This window comes from Linepithema humile, chromosome 7, assembly GCF_040581485.1.
Source record: "Linepithema humile isolate Giens D197 chromosome 7, Lhum_UNIL_v1.0, whole genome shotgun sequence".
Classification (NCBI taxonomy): Eukaryota; Metazoa; Arthropoda; class Insecta; order Hymenoptera; family Formicidae; genus Linepithema; species Linepithema humile.
This window is the reverse complement of record NC_090134.1, coordinates 13,874,101-13,893,785: the sequence shown is the minus strand read 5'-3', so window position 1 is coordinate 13,893,785 and position 19,685 is coordinate 13,874,101. Positions and strand designations below refer to the sequence as shown.

General features: G+C 26.4%; 1 protein-coding gene and 1 long non-coding RNA gene across 3 annotated transcripts; one reads left to right on the top strand and one right to left on the bottom strand.

Annotated features, from left to right (window-relative positions):
- Window positions 1–2,884: 2,884 nt before the first annotated feature.
- LOC137001284 (uncharacterized) lies at window positions 2,885–10,225 on the top strand. Of its 2 annotated transcripts, XM_067359916.1 has the most exons (8): window positions 2,885–3,952; window positions 6,543–6,741; window positions 6,833–7,070; window positions 7,168–7,215; window positions 7,638–7,676; window positions 7,774–8,009; window positions 8,105–8,264; window positions 8,714–10,225. In XM_067359916.1, the coding sequence occupies exons 3-8, from the start codon at window positions 6,929–6,931 to the stop codon at window positions 8,923–8,925; spliced, it is 837 nt and encodes a 278-aa protein (XP_067216017.1). In that variant the 5' UTR covers window positions 2,885–3,952; window positions 6,543–6,741; window positions 6,833–6,928; the 3' UTR covers window positions 8,926–10,225. The 2 variants fall into 2 exon arrangements, with proteins under 2 accessions (XP_067216017.1, XP_067216018.1); XM_067359917.1 differs by lacking the exon at window positions 7,168–7,215 and having other exon boundaries at window positions 2,885–6,741.
- Window positions 10,226–12,876: 2,651 nt separating this feature from the next.
- Window positions 12,877–17,805, bottom strand: LOC137001285 (uncharacterized). The gene is made up of 2 exons (XR_010891357.1): window positions 14,167–17,805; window positions 12,877–14,083 (listed from the first exon to the last, which is right to left on the bottom strand). It is a non-coding gene; the product is annotated as an uncharacterized lncRNA (long non-coding RNA).
- Between the last annotated feature and the right edge of the window lie 1,880 nt (window positions 17,806–19,685).

Here is a 19,685-nt window from a genome sequence, read left to right as displayed (position 1 = left end):
CAACAATTTCAGAGTATATCTTTACTAACGCTCCGTTGAAATTAAAACTTTTAAAATTTTCTCCTTCAAAGTCGTAATATATTTCTGTTTTATTACTTATATCTCCTGCATACATAGATATATTTCTCTCTATATGTTCTTTAGATGACAATACTTCAATAGATGCGTTCATGTTGATTTTTAATGTAATATTCGTATTTTTTCAATATATATTTTCTTATAATTTACTACTTTTCGTTGTTTTTTTCATATCTTTTGGAAGATCTGATAATTTAATAAATTTACTCTTACATTTTCCGCATTCTACGCACATTGCTTTAATTGAATACTTAGAAGCTCCTGTATCTGTAAAACTTTGATAATACTTGACAGGTTGTTTGTTCATTGTTTCTTTCTTACATGATAAACACATAATTTTTTCACTATAATTCTTTGAACCTATTTCCTTTGTTTTTGCCTTTGTAGTTTTCAATTTTTTACCTGCCTTTTCATTTTCTTTTGCCAATTGTTTATCAAATTCAACACAAAATTGTATCAAACTTTTCATACATTTACCTGGAGTCTCAATATAAATTTTCTTAGGATCTATTGATTGTATAGATTCCATTTATTATTGTATAAAATTCAATATAAACATTTTCATATTTTATTAATATACTATACTTCTAAATTTGATAAATTTTTTTCGTTTATCTTATCAGAATGATGATCATTATATATGTCTATATAAAATTTTCTTAAACTATTAGCTCCTGAAAATGATTTGAATCCAATATCATTTTTCTTTTTCGATAAGTTTTCCCTACATACTCTACAAGGAATATAGAAATGTTCCAAATAATACATTAACTGATCAAAATCTTTATAATAATGATAAATTGTCGTGAATATAATAGCCCAAGCTCCTCTTCCCCAATATACTGGTGATATATCCATTTATATTATTAAATTATTGATAAAAAATAATTTATTAAATAATGGATACAGATTTCTTTAGCTTATTTAACGTAGATAAAAATGAATATTCTATGTACAGAGAAATTATAGAAAACTTGAAATGTATACAATTTTTTTTATTTCCAAATTTAGAAACTATTCATCAAGTAGGTTATATTGATGAAGATTTTATATTTAGAAATAAAGAGTATTTCAAATTATGTATAGTACCTGTATATAAACATTTTTGGAAATATTCTTACTTAAAAAAAGTGATAGTGTCTCAAAGAAATTATATTTATCTAAATTATGAAATAACAGAAGGAACGTTCTTTAGTATTCCTCAGAATGATATCAATATAATATACCATAACATTTCAGATAATCAACTTTCGATTAGAATAGGAGATGATAGATATATATTTTCATACGAAGCATATTCTTACTTATCAATAAAAAGAAAAGTAGTATTCGATGATCTTACTTTTTATCAAGTTTTTGGAACAGTTAAAGCTGCAATAAGATTTGGTTTTCTATCAACTGGAATAGAGAAAAAAGGTGATATAACATTTAGACAAAAGTTAGTAAATCCTCTTGATTCCGATATTAAGTATTTCCAAAAAATAAGTTTTAAATCATTGGAACCTATAAACCAGATTAGATTTTTTGATATATGGGTTAATAGAAAAGATTATGTAATTACCGGAAGTACAGGAGTTGGAAAAACGTCTCAAGTTCCAAAAGTATTTTTTTGGTACAATTTTTTATTCGGAGGTTACGATTTTAATCTATCAAGTGTCGATCTTGATAATTTTAACAAAAAAGACAAAACTATGATAATATTTCCCAGAAAGGCTTTAATTGTGTCAAATGGAGAAAATTTCTTAAGAAGTTTAGGTTATAGAACCGAGAGTAACATAATAATAGAAAATAGTCCTGTCACTATGAACTTTAAGAATGTTTCAAACACTATATATTATAATAAAAACCCTCAAAGCGTCGAATTAAATTTCTGTATCAATAGAATAGCTGCGTCAATTAAATTGAATGACGATAGATTGGCATCAGTGTTCGTTGACGAGATACACGAACACGAAACTTTTTCTGATATATGTATAACAATCCTCAGGAATCAAAGAAAAAGATATAATAATATAATACTTATGAGTGCTACTATAGACGAAGATAAAGACAGAATATATAAATATTTTAATAAAAATATTGAATTTATTCATATAGAGGGAGATAAATTACATCCTGTAAAAGAGATAATAATAGGAGATAGATATGTGATCGAGGATGTAATAACTAAACATAGACCCAATAAAGGAAAAGCTGGAATATTTTTCTTTTCTAGGATATCTGATATTTCAAGTGCGTTTAAACATTTATCATCTGTATTTGAAAATGATAAAAATTTGGTATTTATACCTATTCATAGTAAAGTGTACCCATCTGCATCTGATATAATTAAGAAAATAGAATCAAGTCATAATAAAAGCGTTATAGCATTATCAACTAATATATTGGAATCGTCGCTTACTTTGTGCAATGCTCAATATGTTTACGATACAGGAACATTTTTTTCTAAAAGATTTTTTGGAGGAGAAGTTGATAATATCACTTATGGAATGGCTGAACAGAGAAAAGGTAGAGTTGGTAGAAAACTTCCGGGTAATTACATAGTATTATATGATAAAAATAAATTTAAAAAAGATTTTAAGAAAATTAACTATGAATTTTTATATCCGTATGTAATATTTCTTAAAATGTATAAAATAAAATTTGATGATATATTTATAATTCCAGACGATGCTACAAGATTCGAAAGGACTATTGAGTATTTAAGGCAAAATGATATATTTGTAGACAACAGAAAATTTATGAAGCATATATATAGAATATCCCAGTCAACACAGAACATCCTCTGAATATGCATAGGATATCCGTAAAATTAAAAGTACGTCTATTGAATCTCGTGTATATACATAGGATGTCCAGAAACATATATACGTGAATTAAATGTCCACAGTACATCTTATGTACAAACAAATATGGATATATATAACAGCTCCAAAAACTAACATATGTAGGATATACAAAAACGGATATACTCATATTGGACATCCATAGTACATCCATTATACATACCCATTTGATACGCATTTGATGTGCAATACTTCCAGAAACGTATATACATAGGACATACTAAATCGAATATACAAATAGTCAACATCCGTAATATGTTTCATGTACGTACACATATGGATATACGTAAAAGATCAAAAAACGCATATACGTAGGATATACAAAGACGGATATACCCATATTGGACATCCATAGTACATCCGGTATACATACGCATTTCATATGTGCAGTACATCCAGAAACGTATATACATAGGACATATTAAATCGGATATACAAATAGTCAACATCCGTAATATGTTTCATGTATGTACGTACACATATGGATATACGTAAAAGATCCAAAAACGCATATACGTAGTACATACGCAATGGATATTCGTAGTAACTCAAAAAAATACAAAGATTATTGATATTTATTAATATAAGCAAAAAGATGTTTATTATTTTTTATTTTAAAGTGACAAAAATCTTGCGTTTATAAAATTTGATTTTAAGCCAAATGTGTGTATATATATATTGAAAATAAGCAAAATAAATGTCTATTAATTATGCACTTTTTATTAATAATAAAAAGTAAATGTAAAATGTAAAAGTAAATGTGATAATGCGGCAAGTTATGTGTTTTAACACTGGTACATAAATATAGTTTTTTTAATTTTGGCGCCATATAAATCGCCAATCAATTGTGCATAGTGTAATTCTCTACTAGGCGTGGCATGCTGTACGGCACACTTTGGATAACATATGAAAAACGGTTTGTGCAATATTTTATTGTGTCTTGTGTGCATTGTGCATTGTGTGAAAACTTTTCTTGGACGAAATAAACTCATAGAGTAGTAGCAGGCAATAACACACTTAAATTAAAGGTAAATCCTATTATATAATACATCCTATATTATTTCATTAACTTTTCATTGCGGTATAGGTTAAGAATCGTTACAACGTATTTTTTCTTCATGTTAATTAATTTCTTAATTTCAAAATATATATGAATTGTTTCACATTTTAGGTATTTTAGGTAATAACTATTTCATTACAATCGGATCGATAAACTTTATGGCACTTTTTATCCATTCATTTTAAGTTTTGTGTCTTGTTGAATGAAAATCAAAATGCCTAACAAAAAAAGTCAAAGAGAAAAATTGTGTCGTAAAATTAACGAAAGACTCAATCTGTCATTAGCAATGATTAGTGAAACTAATCAATTAACAGATCATAAAACAATCTCAGATCAGAAATGTGAAAAAATACAGAAAAATAATAATAATGAAATTATGATTGAAAATAATGATAACAATGATTTTCAAAGTGACAACAATGATTTTCAAAATAACAATAACATTTTATTAAATAGTAAAGATAATAATTTGAAATTGAATGATTATTCTTCTCTTGCAATTAAAGATTTACAAGAACATAATAACACTAGTATTTCACTTCCATTATTTACAAAGCCTAAGGAATCTCTTACTACAAAATTAGGAAAATGGTCCATTGATAGAAATATTAGCCTAACTGCATTTAAAGAATTATTAAATATACTTCGTGAAGAATCATCTTTGACTAATATCTTACCAGCTGATCCACGTACAATTTTAAAAACACCTCGCAAATCTAATTTTTTAAACAATTCATTTCATTATTTTGGTATACGCAACTCATTAAATTCTTTAACTTTAAAACATAATATAATTGTTGATGAAAACACAGAATTTTGTCTCGCAATTAATATTGATGGATTGCCTTTAACAAAAAGCACATCAAGTTCTTTTTGGCCAATTTTGGGTACAGTAAAATCAATTAAAAATTTGAAAAATCAAGTATTTATAATAGCTTTACATTATGGAAGTGAAAAACCTAAAACTAGTGAATTTTTAAAAAATTTTGTAGAAGAATGTATAGAACTATCAAATGGAATAATGATACAATCTGTGTTATGTAAATTCAAAATTTCAATGTTAATTTGTGATACCCCAGCTAAGTCTCATATTTTATCTGTTAAGAGCCATTCAGGTTATTTTTCATGTACACAGTGTACTGAAGAAGGCGACATGGTTAACAATGTTTTATGCTTTGATAAAATTGAAAATTATGAAAAAAGAACAGATCATTCATTTAGAAATACTCTTCAAGTCGAACATCATACAGGAGAAACACTTTGGCTTTAAATTCCCAATTTTAATATGATTGACAATGTACCTTTAGACTATATGCATATTCTTCTATTAGGTGCAACAAAAAGGTTGTTATGCTGTAAGCGTTATGGATGGATATTTGGCAAGCCTCCTCATAAATTACGTGCTTCAAGTATTAATAAAATTAGCAACAATCTTCAGCTGTTAAAGAAATATATTCCTTGTGAATTTGCAAGAAAAACTCGGCCAATAAATGAATGTAAAAGATTTAAAGCAACCGAGTTTAGACTTTTTTTATTATACACAGGTCCAATAGTTTTGAAGAAAATAATACCATTGAAAGAGTATAATAATTTTCTTATGCTAAGTTTAGCAAGCTCGATATTGATAAGTAAACACTATGTAAAATTTGAGAATTATATTTCTTATGCCGAAGATCTAATGAAACATTTTATTAAGAATTCTATTACAATTTATGGACCTGATTTCATTTCACACAACATACATAGTTTATTGCATTTAAGTGATTGTGTGCGCCTGTTTGGTTCACTTGATGAATTTAGTGCCTTTCCATTCGAAAATTACATGCAGAAGATAAAAAAGAATATTCGTAGGCATTCGCAGCAGTTGCAACAAGTTGTGTGTAGAGTTAGCGAGGAAAATAATTTTTTGCAACCAATACAATCTACAAATGATAATTCCGTAACATTATTGCGGGAACATTTTAATGGTCCATTGATAAATAATTGCACTTCTCCGCAGTACAGGAAGCTTAAAACGATTAATTATTGCTTAAATGTTTTAAAAGTAGCTGATCGATTTGTTGAATTGGATGATACAACTATAGTTGAAATACAAAATTTTGCTTCATATCAAAATGAAATATTCTTAATAGGAATCAAATATATTGCACATAAAGATTTCTATTCAAAGCCATGTTTTTCTTCATTATTTGATATTAAAGTAATTATAAAATATAATACTGAATTGAAAATGTGGAGAATGGACAAGATCAGAAGAAAATTATTAGTTTTACCATATAATGATAAATATGTTGCATTTCCTCTACTTCATTTATAATTACCTTTAATAATTTCATAAAAATATTAAAATAAATAAAAATAAAAATAATGAAAAAATTTTGAAAATATATGGTTAGTTATGATATTTATTCTATTCTTTTATTGATCTTGATTTCTTTGCTAAATCATAGGTTTTCTCAATTGGCATATTTCTATTTGTATACAAGTGATTCGAGAAATTTAATAATAATTGCATTTATAAGTTTAAGGAATTGCTATTGATTAATATGTACATATAGATGACTTGGCTTGTCGTTCGATTCAAAGAGGAAGATACTGTTGAGGCAGTACCGAAAACATGGTTTCTGTCAAAAGAATCTGCATGCTATTGGCCATCAAAAAGTTACGATAATGCAGCTATTAAAGCATTAATAAAAAAGAAGCATAATCCTGGCTCGACATGGATAAAATATGAAGCAATTGTTTTAGGCACATATGGTAAATATTATTTATATTATGTTAAATTTTTATAAAATTGTATTATGTAAAATTTGTATTAAAAAAAATAATTAACTTTTAATTTGTTTAGATGATTTAAAAATTGCTAATAAAAAAGGCAATCAAAGCCCAAAGTACAGATGACCTTTCATCACATACGGAGATCTTAACAAAAAAAAAGAATAAAATGCATAAACGGAGACAAGACAGAAAGAAACACAACTCCTCAGATACTGATAAATCCAATGAGTCTAACCGTGATATGTCTGATGAAGATAGTAACACGTACCCATCATTTTCACATTTTGGCAACACACATGTTGAACGCGGTAAAATAATTAAATTTTTCTAGCGCGGTAAAATAATTAAATTTTTCAAAATTTGTTTAATTTTTAAAAAGTAATTTTTTTTATATTTAATATACAGACAGTAATCGCTCTCCAACGGAAAGTCAAGATAAAAATATCACTAATGGTAAGAGTTTTTGAAATTTCAATTTTTATATCAAAATGCACGTTTGCATTGTTAATTAGATCAATATGTTAAAGAAAATTAAGTCCAAAGCCGCGTATGGATATAAATTTGAATATAGATTTGAAAAATTAATTATCAGTTCAGATAACATTAATGTTTTATATTCTAAAAGTATATAAATTTATTCCACTGTAAGGCTGACAGCACATGAACGGATTCAACACGGAGCAGAAAAAATCATCATTACATTTATTCTTATGGTAGGTAGCCCGCAATCCCCCCTGGTGTGCTACCTTAAAAATACATATCTTAAAACTTTTTCGGCGTTGAATTCATTCATGTACTACTGACCTTAATATATCAACCAATTATATTAAATAATCATTATTAATTAAATGGATTATATTTCTTGTTATTTTAAGATAACTTCAAAACTACAGACAACGCTGACATAAATGCTGGTAAATAATTATTTTTATTTATTATTATTGATTTTGTAATTTTTGAATATTCCTTTATGTATAATATTTTAATACGACTCAACTTTTAAATTTTCAGAATTCAAAAGACAATTTTTTAAAGAAATTCATCTTATTCATCTAAAATTAAATGACCTTATGAGGAGCATTGATATGCTTATAAAAAAAACCCGATGTATTGATGAACCAGAACTAAATGATGACACTAATATGGCTGTTAAGACTCTAATACAATCGTTTCCAGTCATTACAGAGCAGCAACTAATGTCAATGGAAGAATGGCTATCAAATGCAACTGATAACATACATGCATTGGTGTGTATTGAATTATCCTATATATTTTTGAAAATTTTATATTACATGATGAAAACTATTTTCTAATAAATTACTTTTCGAATTTTATATTTTAGAGTAATCAACTGCGTTTAATTGGAGGCACGGATCTTTCCCATCTAATCAAGGGCGTTATGTCGAGAGTAATTTCGAACGAAGTTGGGATGCTATATTCTTGGGAGGGAGCTCGGCAAAAAAAACCTTTTAAATCGTTAAAGTTTGTCCAAGTTATCATTGGTAAAATATATTATTTTATATACTCTACATCGAAACAATTTTAATCACATATACATTTTTCAGCAAAGCCTAATGTAACTGTGTTGCGTAACTAAATGATGCTCAATGCAATAACCAAATAAAAATTTTAATTTAAACTTTGTAATATAACTTTGTCGCTTTCACTTGATCTACTATTTCTGATTTAATACGTTTCCTATTTATGGATCAGTCTGACATATTTTTAATATTGCGTTACTGTATTAATGCGTAATATCATTTAACGTGCGACGAAGAAATCATAACAACCAGTCGCTTCGAAGTCTCAAGTTGTAATCCTGTTATACATGTATTATATGATGTTTCGCATTAAAGTTCGTAGGTCTGTCCATACCGGTTACGTTCCACAGTTACGTGATAAAGCTGAACTCAAGTACGCACATAACTTTATATTTACTATATGATTTTAGGTGTTGTTCGACTGAACTCCAAGACAAAATCTGCAACAGAATCGGACATTATAGAAGTGATAAGAAATTGGTTAGTTAGAAGTAAAGAACGCAGCAACAAATTTCAGTCAAAACAAAAATTGAAAGAAAACACTGTGCGTAAAACAGGTTCGGTTTGTGAAACAGATTCTACTTCTGAAACAGTCATGTCTGAAAAAGGGCCAGAATCTTAACGATTAAGATATAATTTTATGTCATTATTATTATTTGTTTTACATTTATTAAAATTAAAAGTACAGTTAGGTTTAAGATTTCAAATGAAAATAATTTAATTGTTTTGGTACTGCATTAATATTTTTTAAATTTGATTTGCACTTTTTTGACTGCACCTTTGTCAGTATTCTTTTTTTTTATTTAAGTATAGTAATTTTTATTTTAAAGCTTTAAAACTTATTGTTTAATACTATTTTGCTACAATGTTAATTTTATTTTCGTTTTTATATGATTTCTTTAGTTTATTTTCATTACATAGTCTTACAATACACGTACAGAAAATTTATGCATTAAAAATGTAATGTTATGTATAACAACACACATAATATATATAATATATATAAATATATATACTTATTAAAATAAAAAATATATATTCAAAATTACAAAGTTTAAAAATACGCATTGTATTTTTTCAAACCTTTTATTCCCAGCATTCAACACAAAAAAATCCCCTGAATGTACACAAGATATACGGAAACGAATTAGTATATTTAAATATACGTAGATATACACTGACTATATAGCACATGCATGTGATGTACAATATATATTTTTCTATATACGAAAATGTATGTCCACGGTGGATGCGCAATGAATGTACCTAGTACATATATATAACGTACAATATATGTTCTTTAAATGTACATAGGATGTGCTAAAAGTGCGATAATATGGATATACGAAATTGTATGTTTCGTGTATGTACATTGGATATACAAATGGATATATAATGGATCCACCTGAGATGTACGGCGCATTGCTTTTGAACATCTATACGATCTGCAATGGATATCTTTCAGAAGTATTATGATGTACACAGGATATCCAGAATCCGTTTCCATATATCCTGTGTACATTCAGGGGATCTTTTTGTGCTGACTGGGTATATAACACATATCCTTGTGATATGATAGAGTATATATCTATTTATCTAAAAAATAGTATTAACAAAATGCTAGAAAATTTTGAAAATATAGATAGTAATGAAAAAAAAATAGAATATGTTATGAGTAATAATGTATTATATAAAAATCTTACAAGTATTAATTTTGTATGTAAATTAAAAAAAATTAAACAACCAAATAAAAATGATAAATTGATTAGCATATCAGTTGAAGTTTTAAATCAATTAGTAGATGGATGTGATATTATTTATGGGCAAACCATGACTTCTAAAACGTATAAAAATTATTATATGATATCTTCGAATATTTTTCTTCCACTAATATCTCTCAAATAAAAAAAATACTACTAAAATCTAAATTTTTAGATTTGTAAGAAACTATATAAAGCACGTCTATATCTTCGTACGACGATATATATCTGTCTAATTCATATACGCATCTATCTGGATCAGTAGTTAAATTAAAGAACATTGCATAATCATCTGATTCGTATATGTTCATTGAATATATCAATCTTTTATCTTTTAAGTAGTTCAACATATATCCATATAATATTTTGTTTTCTGTCCATGTCAATGTTATAAGAAAATTATATTCTGTTTTTATACTATATATCTTACTGTTCAAGATAAGCTCACGTTTTCTCTCTTCGTTTTGAATTTTCTTTATAATATATCTTAATTCATTTTCTCTTTTGAATAACTTTACTATACTATTGATATCTGGACATTCCCTGTCGAACAAATAAAATTGAAACAGAGCTTCGTAAAAATAAGGACAAAAATCTCTATAGAAGTATTCGTTATTAATATTTTCTCCTTTGATTCTTTTTAGTATATATTTTATTTCGTACTTATCTCCTATTATCTTTACATTATTACTTATTTTTATATTATAAACCGAATTGTGAACATAAAACAATATTAAGTAGCAATAGTTGTTTAAAGTCTTGTTGAAATCCAATTCGTAATTTTCAACATTTTTAATTATTTGTGGAAATTCTACGTAATTTTTTGTTTTTCTTTCTTCCTTATTATTAAATTTTTTTCTTTTTATATTAATCTTTTCTTCTTTTTTGTAATCTATATCTAATAAAACTTCTGTGACGAAAACCTTGTCGTTATTCAAGTCAATCATATTTACTAATATATTGTCAGGAGGAGTATTAATTATTAAATTCCCGTATGTTAAAACATTCTCTTTAATATTTTCAATGACCGGATAAATATATTCAGAATATTTATCTACATAATCGTCACTGTACAAGTAGTCTTCTAGTAGAGAAGTTATATCAAAATATTTGTAAAAATGAAAAACGTCCTCTATATATATTCTTCTATCGTTGTTACTTAATATATTATTAACAATTGACTCTATATTTTCATTTAGAATATAATTAACTATATTCAATGGATTTCTATCAAAACTAATTGATATATAAAAATAATCATTTATGCAATTTACTTTTATACCAAATGTAGTTAACAGGAATAGTCCTTTGAACAATTTTTTATCGTTGTCCACCCTAATGTTTATATTAAAATCATTTTCACACTTAGATAGTATACACGAATATCCCTTTAACGTTTTTTGAATTTCGTTTGTAGAATTTTTGTACGTAGATTTTTTTTTTATTCTTTTTTTTGAACTAAATGTATGATTAATAATATCTATTATTTCATCATTATTATACTTTAATATTATTAAGATATCAGACGGATCTATATTTTCCCATAATTTTATTAATTTTTTTTTTATAACTTCTTCATTTGACAGATCTATAGACGTGCCTCCTAAATATTTCTTTCCATAGTTTATAAAAAATAGAGAAATTCCGTCAATATCGTAACTTTTTCTAAAATAATATTTATTTTCTAATTCATCTACTATTTTACTTAATTTATCATCGAAATCAAAATTGTATATAAAAGGGATATTACTAAATTTGTCATAGAATTTATAAATTAGATTCTTACATACATCATTATATGTAATACTATTGTTTCTTCTCTTACTAAAGAATGTCATAAAGTTGAAACATGTTGAACCGTTATATATTATATTATCGTTCTCTCCTCTGTGTCTGAAAATGGAATGTTCGAATAAATGTGATAGTCCTGTTTTGTATTGTTTTTATAATCATAATCGAATCCTTTATCTGTTATTCCTATAAAAATATCATATGGACTAAAATTATCTACAATAATTTTTGTATCGTTATTCAAACAAATTTTTTTAAAATTCATTTATTAAAAATATTAATAGTACAATATAAAAATACTACAACTACAACAACTTGATATACTATAGTAAAATATAAAAATTACTACATCTATAATAACTGATATACCTTTCTACTTTTTGTCATTTCTAATAGTTTATTAATAGTTTCTATATTTGATTTATTTGGTCGCGGATATCCATTTAGAACATATCTTCTGAGTACAACACAAAGATGTTTAACGTCTTGGGATTTCAGTTCGAAATCTCCTCCTATATATTTTAACATGTATAAAAGTGTATTCATTTTTTCATATAACACGTCTTGATCTACATTTTCTCCAAAGCTTCCGTTGTTATTAATAAAATGATAAATCTCGTCGTGTAAAAGTTTTATATTGTGTTGTATATTATAATCATGCAGTAGATATATAGTTTTGTGTAAATATGTAATATTTTCTAAAGTAATATATTTGTTAAAATTTTCAGTATAATTTTGTTGTAATTCTATAGTATTATTATTTTCTTCAGATTCGTTCATATTCGCAATACACACATCATTATGTTTATATTTATCTATAATTAACACGCAAATAAACGAAATATCAATAATGTATAGTATAATTATATTAAATAATGAACTTGATAAAATATCAAAGATTTTCATTTTTACGATTTATAATGTAAGTAAATATTGTTACATTAGAATACTTAGACTGTATTAAATTTCAGTTTTATTATATATTATATATATACTTACAATTTTCCTTGTTAATCAATGAAATATTTAAATAATCGTGACATTCGTTATTCCAGTCATTCAACTCTCCATTATGTGTTTTACAAGTCCTTAGATGACATTCTTTATGATTACAAGTTTTTAATATCACAATGCTGGCAATATCAGGATACTGTATGTTAAAATAATCGTCAGTATAATATGGTGTATAATTACAGTAAGGTATAAATTGATTACTGTTTAACACTGTATTTATTAATTTCCCATGTGGGAAATGACTACCGGCGAGATAATGGCCCAGTACCGATTTCTGGTACTGAGTATTGGCGCGTTACTAGATGCCAGTACTGATGTGGTGCTGGAGAAATACTGGGATGATAGAATTGGGCCAAGACTCGAATTACAGTACTACTTTGGTACAGGATTTCAGTATTGCTGCAGTATCGATTTCCAGTAGTGCTGCAGTATCGATTTCCATTATTGTTACGGTATTAAATCAGTACCGATTTTCAACATAACAGTACTAAAAATCAGTACCAATCCCCAATACAGTAACAGTATTAAATATCTGTACCGATTTCAAATACTATTATAGTATCAAAAATCAATACTGATTCTTAATACTGTAACAATATTTAAGATCAGTATCAATTTCCAATAATTATTATCAATTTTGTGCGCGATAATCAAATTAAATTACAGTATTATTATTAGAATTATTTATTATACACATATAAAATCAATTAATTGACATTAATAAAACATTATTAAATTGACCTAATCAAACAGATGAGTATTATTTTTCATATTAAAAATAATTTTCTCTTATCTATAATATAACATAATTAATTAATTAATTCACATTTTTTCCAACATTTTCTCTTTCTTTGCGACCTCCGCACCGATCTACTGCTCCCGAAAACCATCGACTCAAGGAAGAATTTATTTCTCTTTCTTCCTTAGTTCCAAATTTACTTACGAAAATATCTATCAAATAATTTTTTATTCTTACATTATAAAATATATCAATTGATAATTAATATTAATTTAATAGAAGCTGAAATAACGCATACCCATAAGTAAGCTATAAATTTTCGTTTTGCTAAAGTTTAATTTTTTTGTTTTATTTTTTTGTCGACCAAAAGCAGTAAATAATATCTGGACATCTTTAGTCATTACAGCTGATAAAGCATTATGTATAGCTTTTCTGTGTGTTGAAGCTACATCAACATATTTTTCAAATAACGTACGCTGTAAAAAATATAAACCTATAAAATATTTTATTTATATATATATTAAATAAAATATTAAAATAATCTAAAAAAATTAATTACCAAGGCATTTTTTTTTCGTCAACGTCCATTGAGGCATCCAAAGTATCAAAATCATCTAATATAGATATCGGTAATGTAAAACCAATAATTTGTTTTAAAGCAGAAACTGGATTCATTTTATCTTTGTGTGATAAATTTAATAATAAATTGTTTTGTAATTCTTCAAATCCTTTCCGTATATCGTATAAAATACTTTTTTTTGTTATCCATCTTTTTTTGTATAAGTACTTTTACTTGTTCATAGCAAGCATTAGCAATGACTTGAGTGCATTCTAAAATAGGAAAACAAATAAGTATTTATTCTTAATTTATTAATTTATTTATTTATTAACTTATTTATTTATTTATTTATTTATTTATTTATTTATTTAGTTATTTATTATAAGAAAATCTAAGTTATATTATTGTAAAATTTTTTTAAGTAATCTTAATTGTTAAATAATACTACACCATTATTTTCTATACAATTATTGTGTAATTTTGTTCTTTGCACAGGATTTAATTTTTCGGCTTTGTCAGAGAGAGAGAGAGTCGCTTTACGCTTGTTACTTTTTTTACTTTTGTTATTTTTAAAAGTAACTGATTCTGATGAACTGCTTGGAACGTCATTATCTACGAAATAAAAATATCAATTATAAATGTATAAATTTACGAATTTCAAACATGTTTACAAACAATAAATACCTTCTTCTATTTCCGTAATTTTTTCTTTTACAATTTTTTGACTTGAGAACGATTGAAATTCTAAATCACTGATATTACTTGATTTATCTGATGCTGTATCTGACAATTCTTCAGCATCTATATCAGATACTTCACTTGAAAGTACAACAGTGTCTTCTGTAATGCGTGTCATACGACGTAGTCCCTGATCGAAATTATCTATAATATAACGTAAATAATTCAATGCATTTTTTATTTTACTTTTTTTAACTTGTACTTACTAGCATTTTTCATTAATTTAACAGGATATTTCTTCCATGTTAATTCTGGAGTTTTATTTTCTTTACTCCATTCTTGTACTTTATCGTACTCTAATTTTGGCGGATATTTGCAAAACCATGTGCGTTTAAGTTTTAATAACCATTCTTTTGGTACAAGATCTATACATAATTTTTTATCTTGACGCCGAATACTAGTAAAGCAGACGACTACGTGCGTAACATTATCACTTAGTTCAGTTCTATATAAATTACATAAATAATAAATTACGATTATTTTTCTTTATTGGTAAAAAAAGCTTTTAAGTCAATAATATTACGTATTTTATTTTGAAAATTAACAATAACATAATTACCAATAAATTGAAAAAATACGTGTACTCACAAATATGAAAAATCATTCATGGTTGATGCGAATTATAGCACTGCACTGCACTAGACTTAATAATACACTGGACTAAAATATAGTTTTACTTTTTGTCACGTAAATTAAAATATACAAGAAAAATATACAGTTATACGCTTTGACACATAACAGCAATGATGCCAGAACGAGGTTCCGCAGTCAACAAACAAATGCATATACAGAAACTATCGATAGCGAAATCGAAATGTATTGAAATATTTATTTATACGGTAATAAAAAATTAAATGTACATATTGATTACATTTATGTACATTTATTAAAATATTTACAAACATTTACAAACTAAAAAAATTTAAGCGTGTAATAATTTTGTACAATACGTAATATTCTTAATGTTTAAAAGTACGCATTTATGTTTAATTTCTTTAACATGAAAAACGCAACGGTATTTGCTTAAATTAACTTGCCATAAACCGACATTAGATGATTTATAAGGATAGTTAAAAACATCTCTTGTATCATAATATAACGATCCTTTTAGTGATAACTTTTCTTGATTTAAAACATCATTTTTTAACGAATAAATTTTATTAATTTGTATGATATTGCCATTTTTTAGTTGTACAACGTTATTAGGAGATGTATTTGTGATAATCATTTCATTCCATGTTATACTTTTAAATATTATTTTTGTCATATGATTGCCTAAATAAATTGATTTTTTTTTAACATAATCTGTAACTGATATAGATTGAACAATCTTTATATTAGTATTTAAATTAATTTCTTTTAAACGATTTGCAACTTGACTTAAAGGATTATTTGGTGTACGAACTAATTTTTTTAAAGTCATCAAAAAATTTTCAAATGGAAATGTCGAAAATGATGTCAATGAACATCCTATATGAGTTACATCATCTGCTATATGAATTAAATTATGAAAATTAATACTTTGAATATGAGAACCATAAAATTTAGGCAACAAACGAAAAAATAATATTAATAATTTTTTTGCATTTTCTGCGTTTAATATTGCCAAATCATCACTACATAATAATCGACATGCTACATATAAAAGAGAAAAGTGCTTATATTTATCAGTTGGAAGAACATGACGAAGTACTAATATACCACTGTATAACAGAAAGAAACGAAATTGTGTCGCTTTCCAATTTTTTAAGTTACCAATATCAAAAGTTTTTCTTTGGAATTCTGAGGGAATTTGACCAGATAAACCATGGAGTAAATTGCTTAATAATAATCGATTTCGTGGCCCAATACCACTATTCTTGGGACCACCGAATACAATATTGTTTAATAAAGTTTTTGTAATACCAAGAAATAAAAGGTGCATTGAATCTAGAACAACTGATTTTACTGGATCAAATCCTGGAATTTTTAATAAAGGAGAGATTTCGTTATCAAGATGATGCTGAGGCTGCCTACGTTCTTTGAATGATTGTTCATTGCGTTCTTCACAAGTAGTTCTCGAATATATGCGTTTATTTTTACCAACTGTTTTGCCTTTTACGGTACAACGTTCGCATGCATAAAATGCTACGTGAGATTTTACACATTTAATAAATGACCTAGCCGGTGTATCACATATAAAACCTAACACTTTAATATTATATATTTTATCTGACAATTTAATTTTATTGGTCATTAAACTTAATAGTTCTTCTATAAATTCATTTAAAAACTCCGTTGGTGATTTTGGTTTAGATTCACCGTGATATATAGCAACAACTTGCGGTTTGACAATGTATTTCTTATCATGTAACATAATCAATATAGGCCAAAATTGTTGTTTTGAATTTTTATAAATTTGTACACCGTCGATGTTAACAAAAATTTCAATTACATCTTTTACATATACTTTAGGATTTATCATCAATTTAAGAGCTTTTTCTAAACCAAAATAAATGTAAGTACCAAACGATCCATTAGCACTTAACATAAATTTAACAACATTTCTGGAATTTTTAGTTTGCAGAAATGTTGCAGCTGTTTTTGGAAATTCGTCATGTTCAGTTTTCAAAATACATAATAACTCAGATAACATTTTGTTATTGAGACATGCAACATTTTTAACAGACCAATCAAGTATCTTTTGTTTAAAAGAAATATTTTGATCTAATTTTTCTAATTGTTCTTCGACTTCGTTGTCGTGACATAATTCTTCACTTGATGAAGATGATGTAATTTCATTATCAAAGATGCTAAAGAATTGAAGATTATACTTATTTAATTAGAAAAATATATTTAATATTCAAAAAGATTATTTATTATTATTATTTGTTTATTTATTTATTATTTATTATTTATTTATTTTTTTAATAATAAATCCAAAAATTTCATCAAAATTAATCATTACGTTGTTAAAAAGTATAAATTGTATTAACAGATAATTTCAATATCATCATCAAATAATGATGAACAGATAATTTTATCATCAAATATGTAAAATATTTTAAATTATAAATATGTGTGCAATTACTTGGTATTTCTATTATCATGAGATAATGCTGAAGAAGAAGGCAAAATTTGTGCACGTTGTTTTTCAACTTCACTTTCGGTCACCCAAACATTGTCAGATTGTAACTGATTTTTTTGATTCTCGTTTTCATATATTTCATTATCATCCGATGATGATGATATAGTCTTTAGTTTCTTTAAATCTCGATATTTTTTGGTATAAAAGTACTTCCTTTTCAGCATTTTCTATTAAATTTTTACCACTGGATATAGCTGTAACTATGAGTTATAAAATTGATAAAATTGCAATTAAAAAATTATTTTCCATAATATAAAAAAAGAGAGAATTTGACAACTAGTAAAAATGATAAATAATAGAGTTATCACTCACAATAACTGTTATTACTCCGTTTCTCGGCCAATTATTAAGTTTATCTAAGTTTATCCGTTTTATTAATAACGCAATGGACTAGAATATAGTTTTACTTTCTGTCACATTAAAATATACAACGGTTATACTTTTTAACACTGCCTCCTATGATGTATACTAAGTATTCGATGTTCATCTTTTGCCAATTTTAGTGCTAAAAAATTTACCGGCATTGTACCATTTCGGTACTGGCATTTAACGCTCTTCTTTTGCCAATTCCAGTACGGGCACAGTACCTTGAATTTACCGGCAGTATACCGTTTCGGTACTGTAATTTGACATTTCTTTTACTAATTTTCGTACAGGTATAGTACAAAAAAATCCACCGGCAATATACCATTTCGGTACTGGCATTCAACGCTCTTCTTTTGCCAATTCCAGTACGGGCACAGTACCTTGAATTTACCGGCAGTATACCGTTTCGGTACTGTAATTTGACATTTCTTTTACTAATTTTTGTACAGGTATAGTACAAAAAAAAACCACCGGCAATGTACCATTTCGGTACTGGCATTCAACGCTCTCCTTTTGCCAATTTCAGTACGGGCACAGTACCTTGAATTTACCGGCAGTATACCGTCTCGGTACTTGACATTTGACATTTTCTTTTATTAATTTTTGTACAGATACAGTACCGTAAATTTACCGACAGTATACCATTTCAGTACCATTATTCAATACCGATTTAGATAATGGGTTAGTACTAAACCATTGTTATTTTAATACTGGTTTTGTACTATTCCAGTACCGAAATGTAAAACCCGTTTTTCGGTACTGGATCTGTATCTCGCCAGTATCTAATACTAGTCTGATGTATGAAATTCCCACATGGGAGGATTCACAGAATAATATTCGTCTCTTATATGGGAAAAGTTGTTTTCCTCTATATACTTATCTTCAATTTGATATGAAGATTGAATATTGTAGACTTTGACTAACAGTTTAACTTCTGGAATAATTTTTTCAATCAGAGAAAGTGACTCGCTAGCAAATTCTCTATCATAACTTATTATATCTGTCAATTGACCAATTTCAACTACAAACTCTACTCTGTTGTTCTTTGGAATTCTTAGTATCGAATGAGGAGGAGATTTATCGAATTGCGTGAGTATAGGTATAAATAAGTCTAATTGGTTAAATATTGTATAATCTAAATGTTTACCTTTTTTGTAATTGCAGTAATCCTCTCTGTGTCCTACTATAGTATCGTCCTTATATACATTTGGAGAAAAATAAGAACTAAATATATCGAATCCACTCAATTTTAATATAGATTTTCCATTGATATTGATTTCAAAAGACT

Coding starts and splice junctions, on each gene's coding strand:
- LOC137001284 (XM_067359916.1), top strand. CDS start 6,929: ATGCATAAACGGAGACAAGACAGAAAGAAACACAACTCCTCAGATACT. Junction 8,010..8,104: donor CTGATAACATACATGCATTG/GTGTGTATTGAA, acceptor TTTATATTTTAG/AGTAATCAACTGCGTTTAAT. Junction 8,265..8,713: donor GTTTGTCCAAGTTATCATTG/GTAAAATATATT, acceptor ATATGATTTTAG/GTGTTGTTCGACTGAACTCC.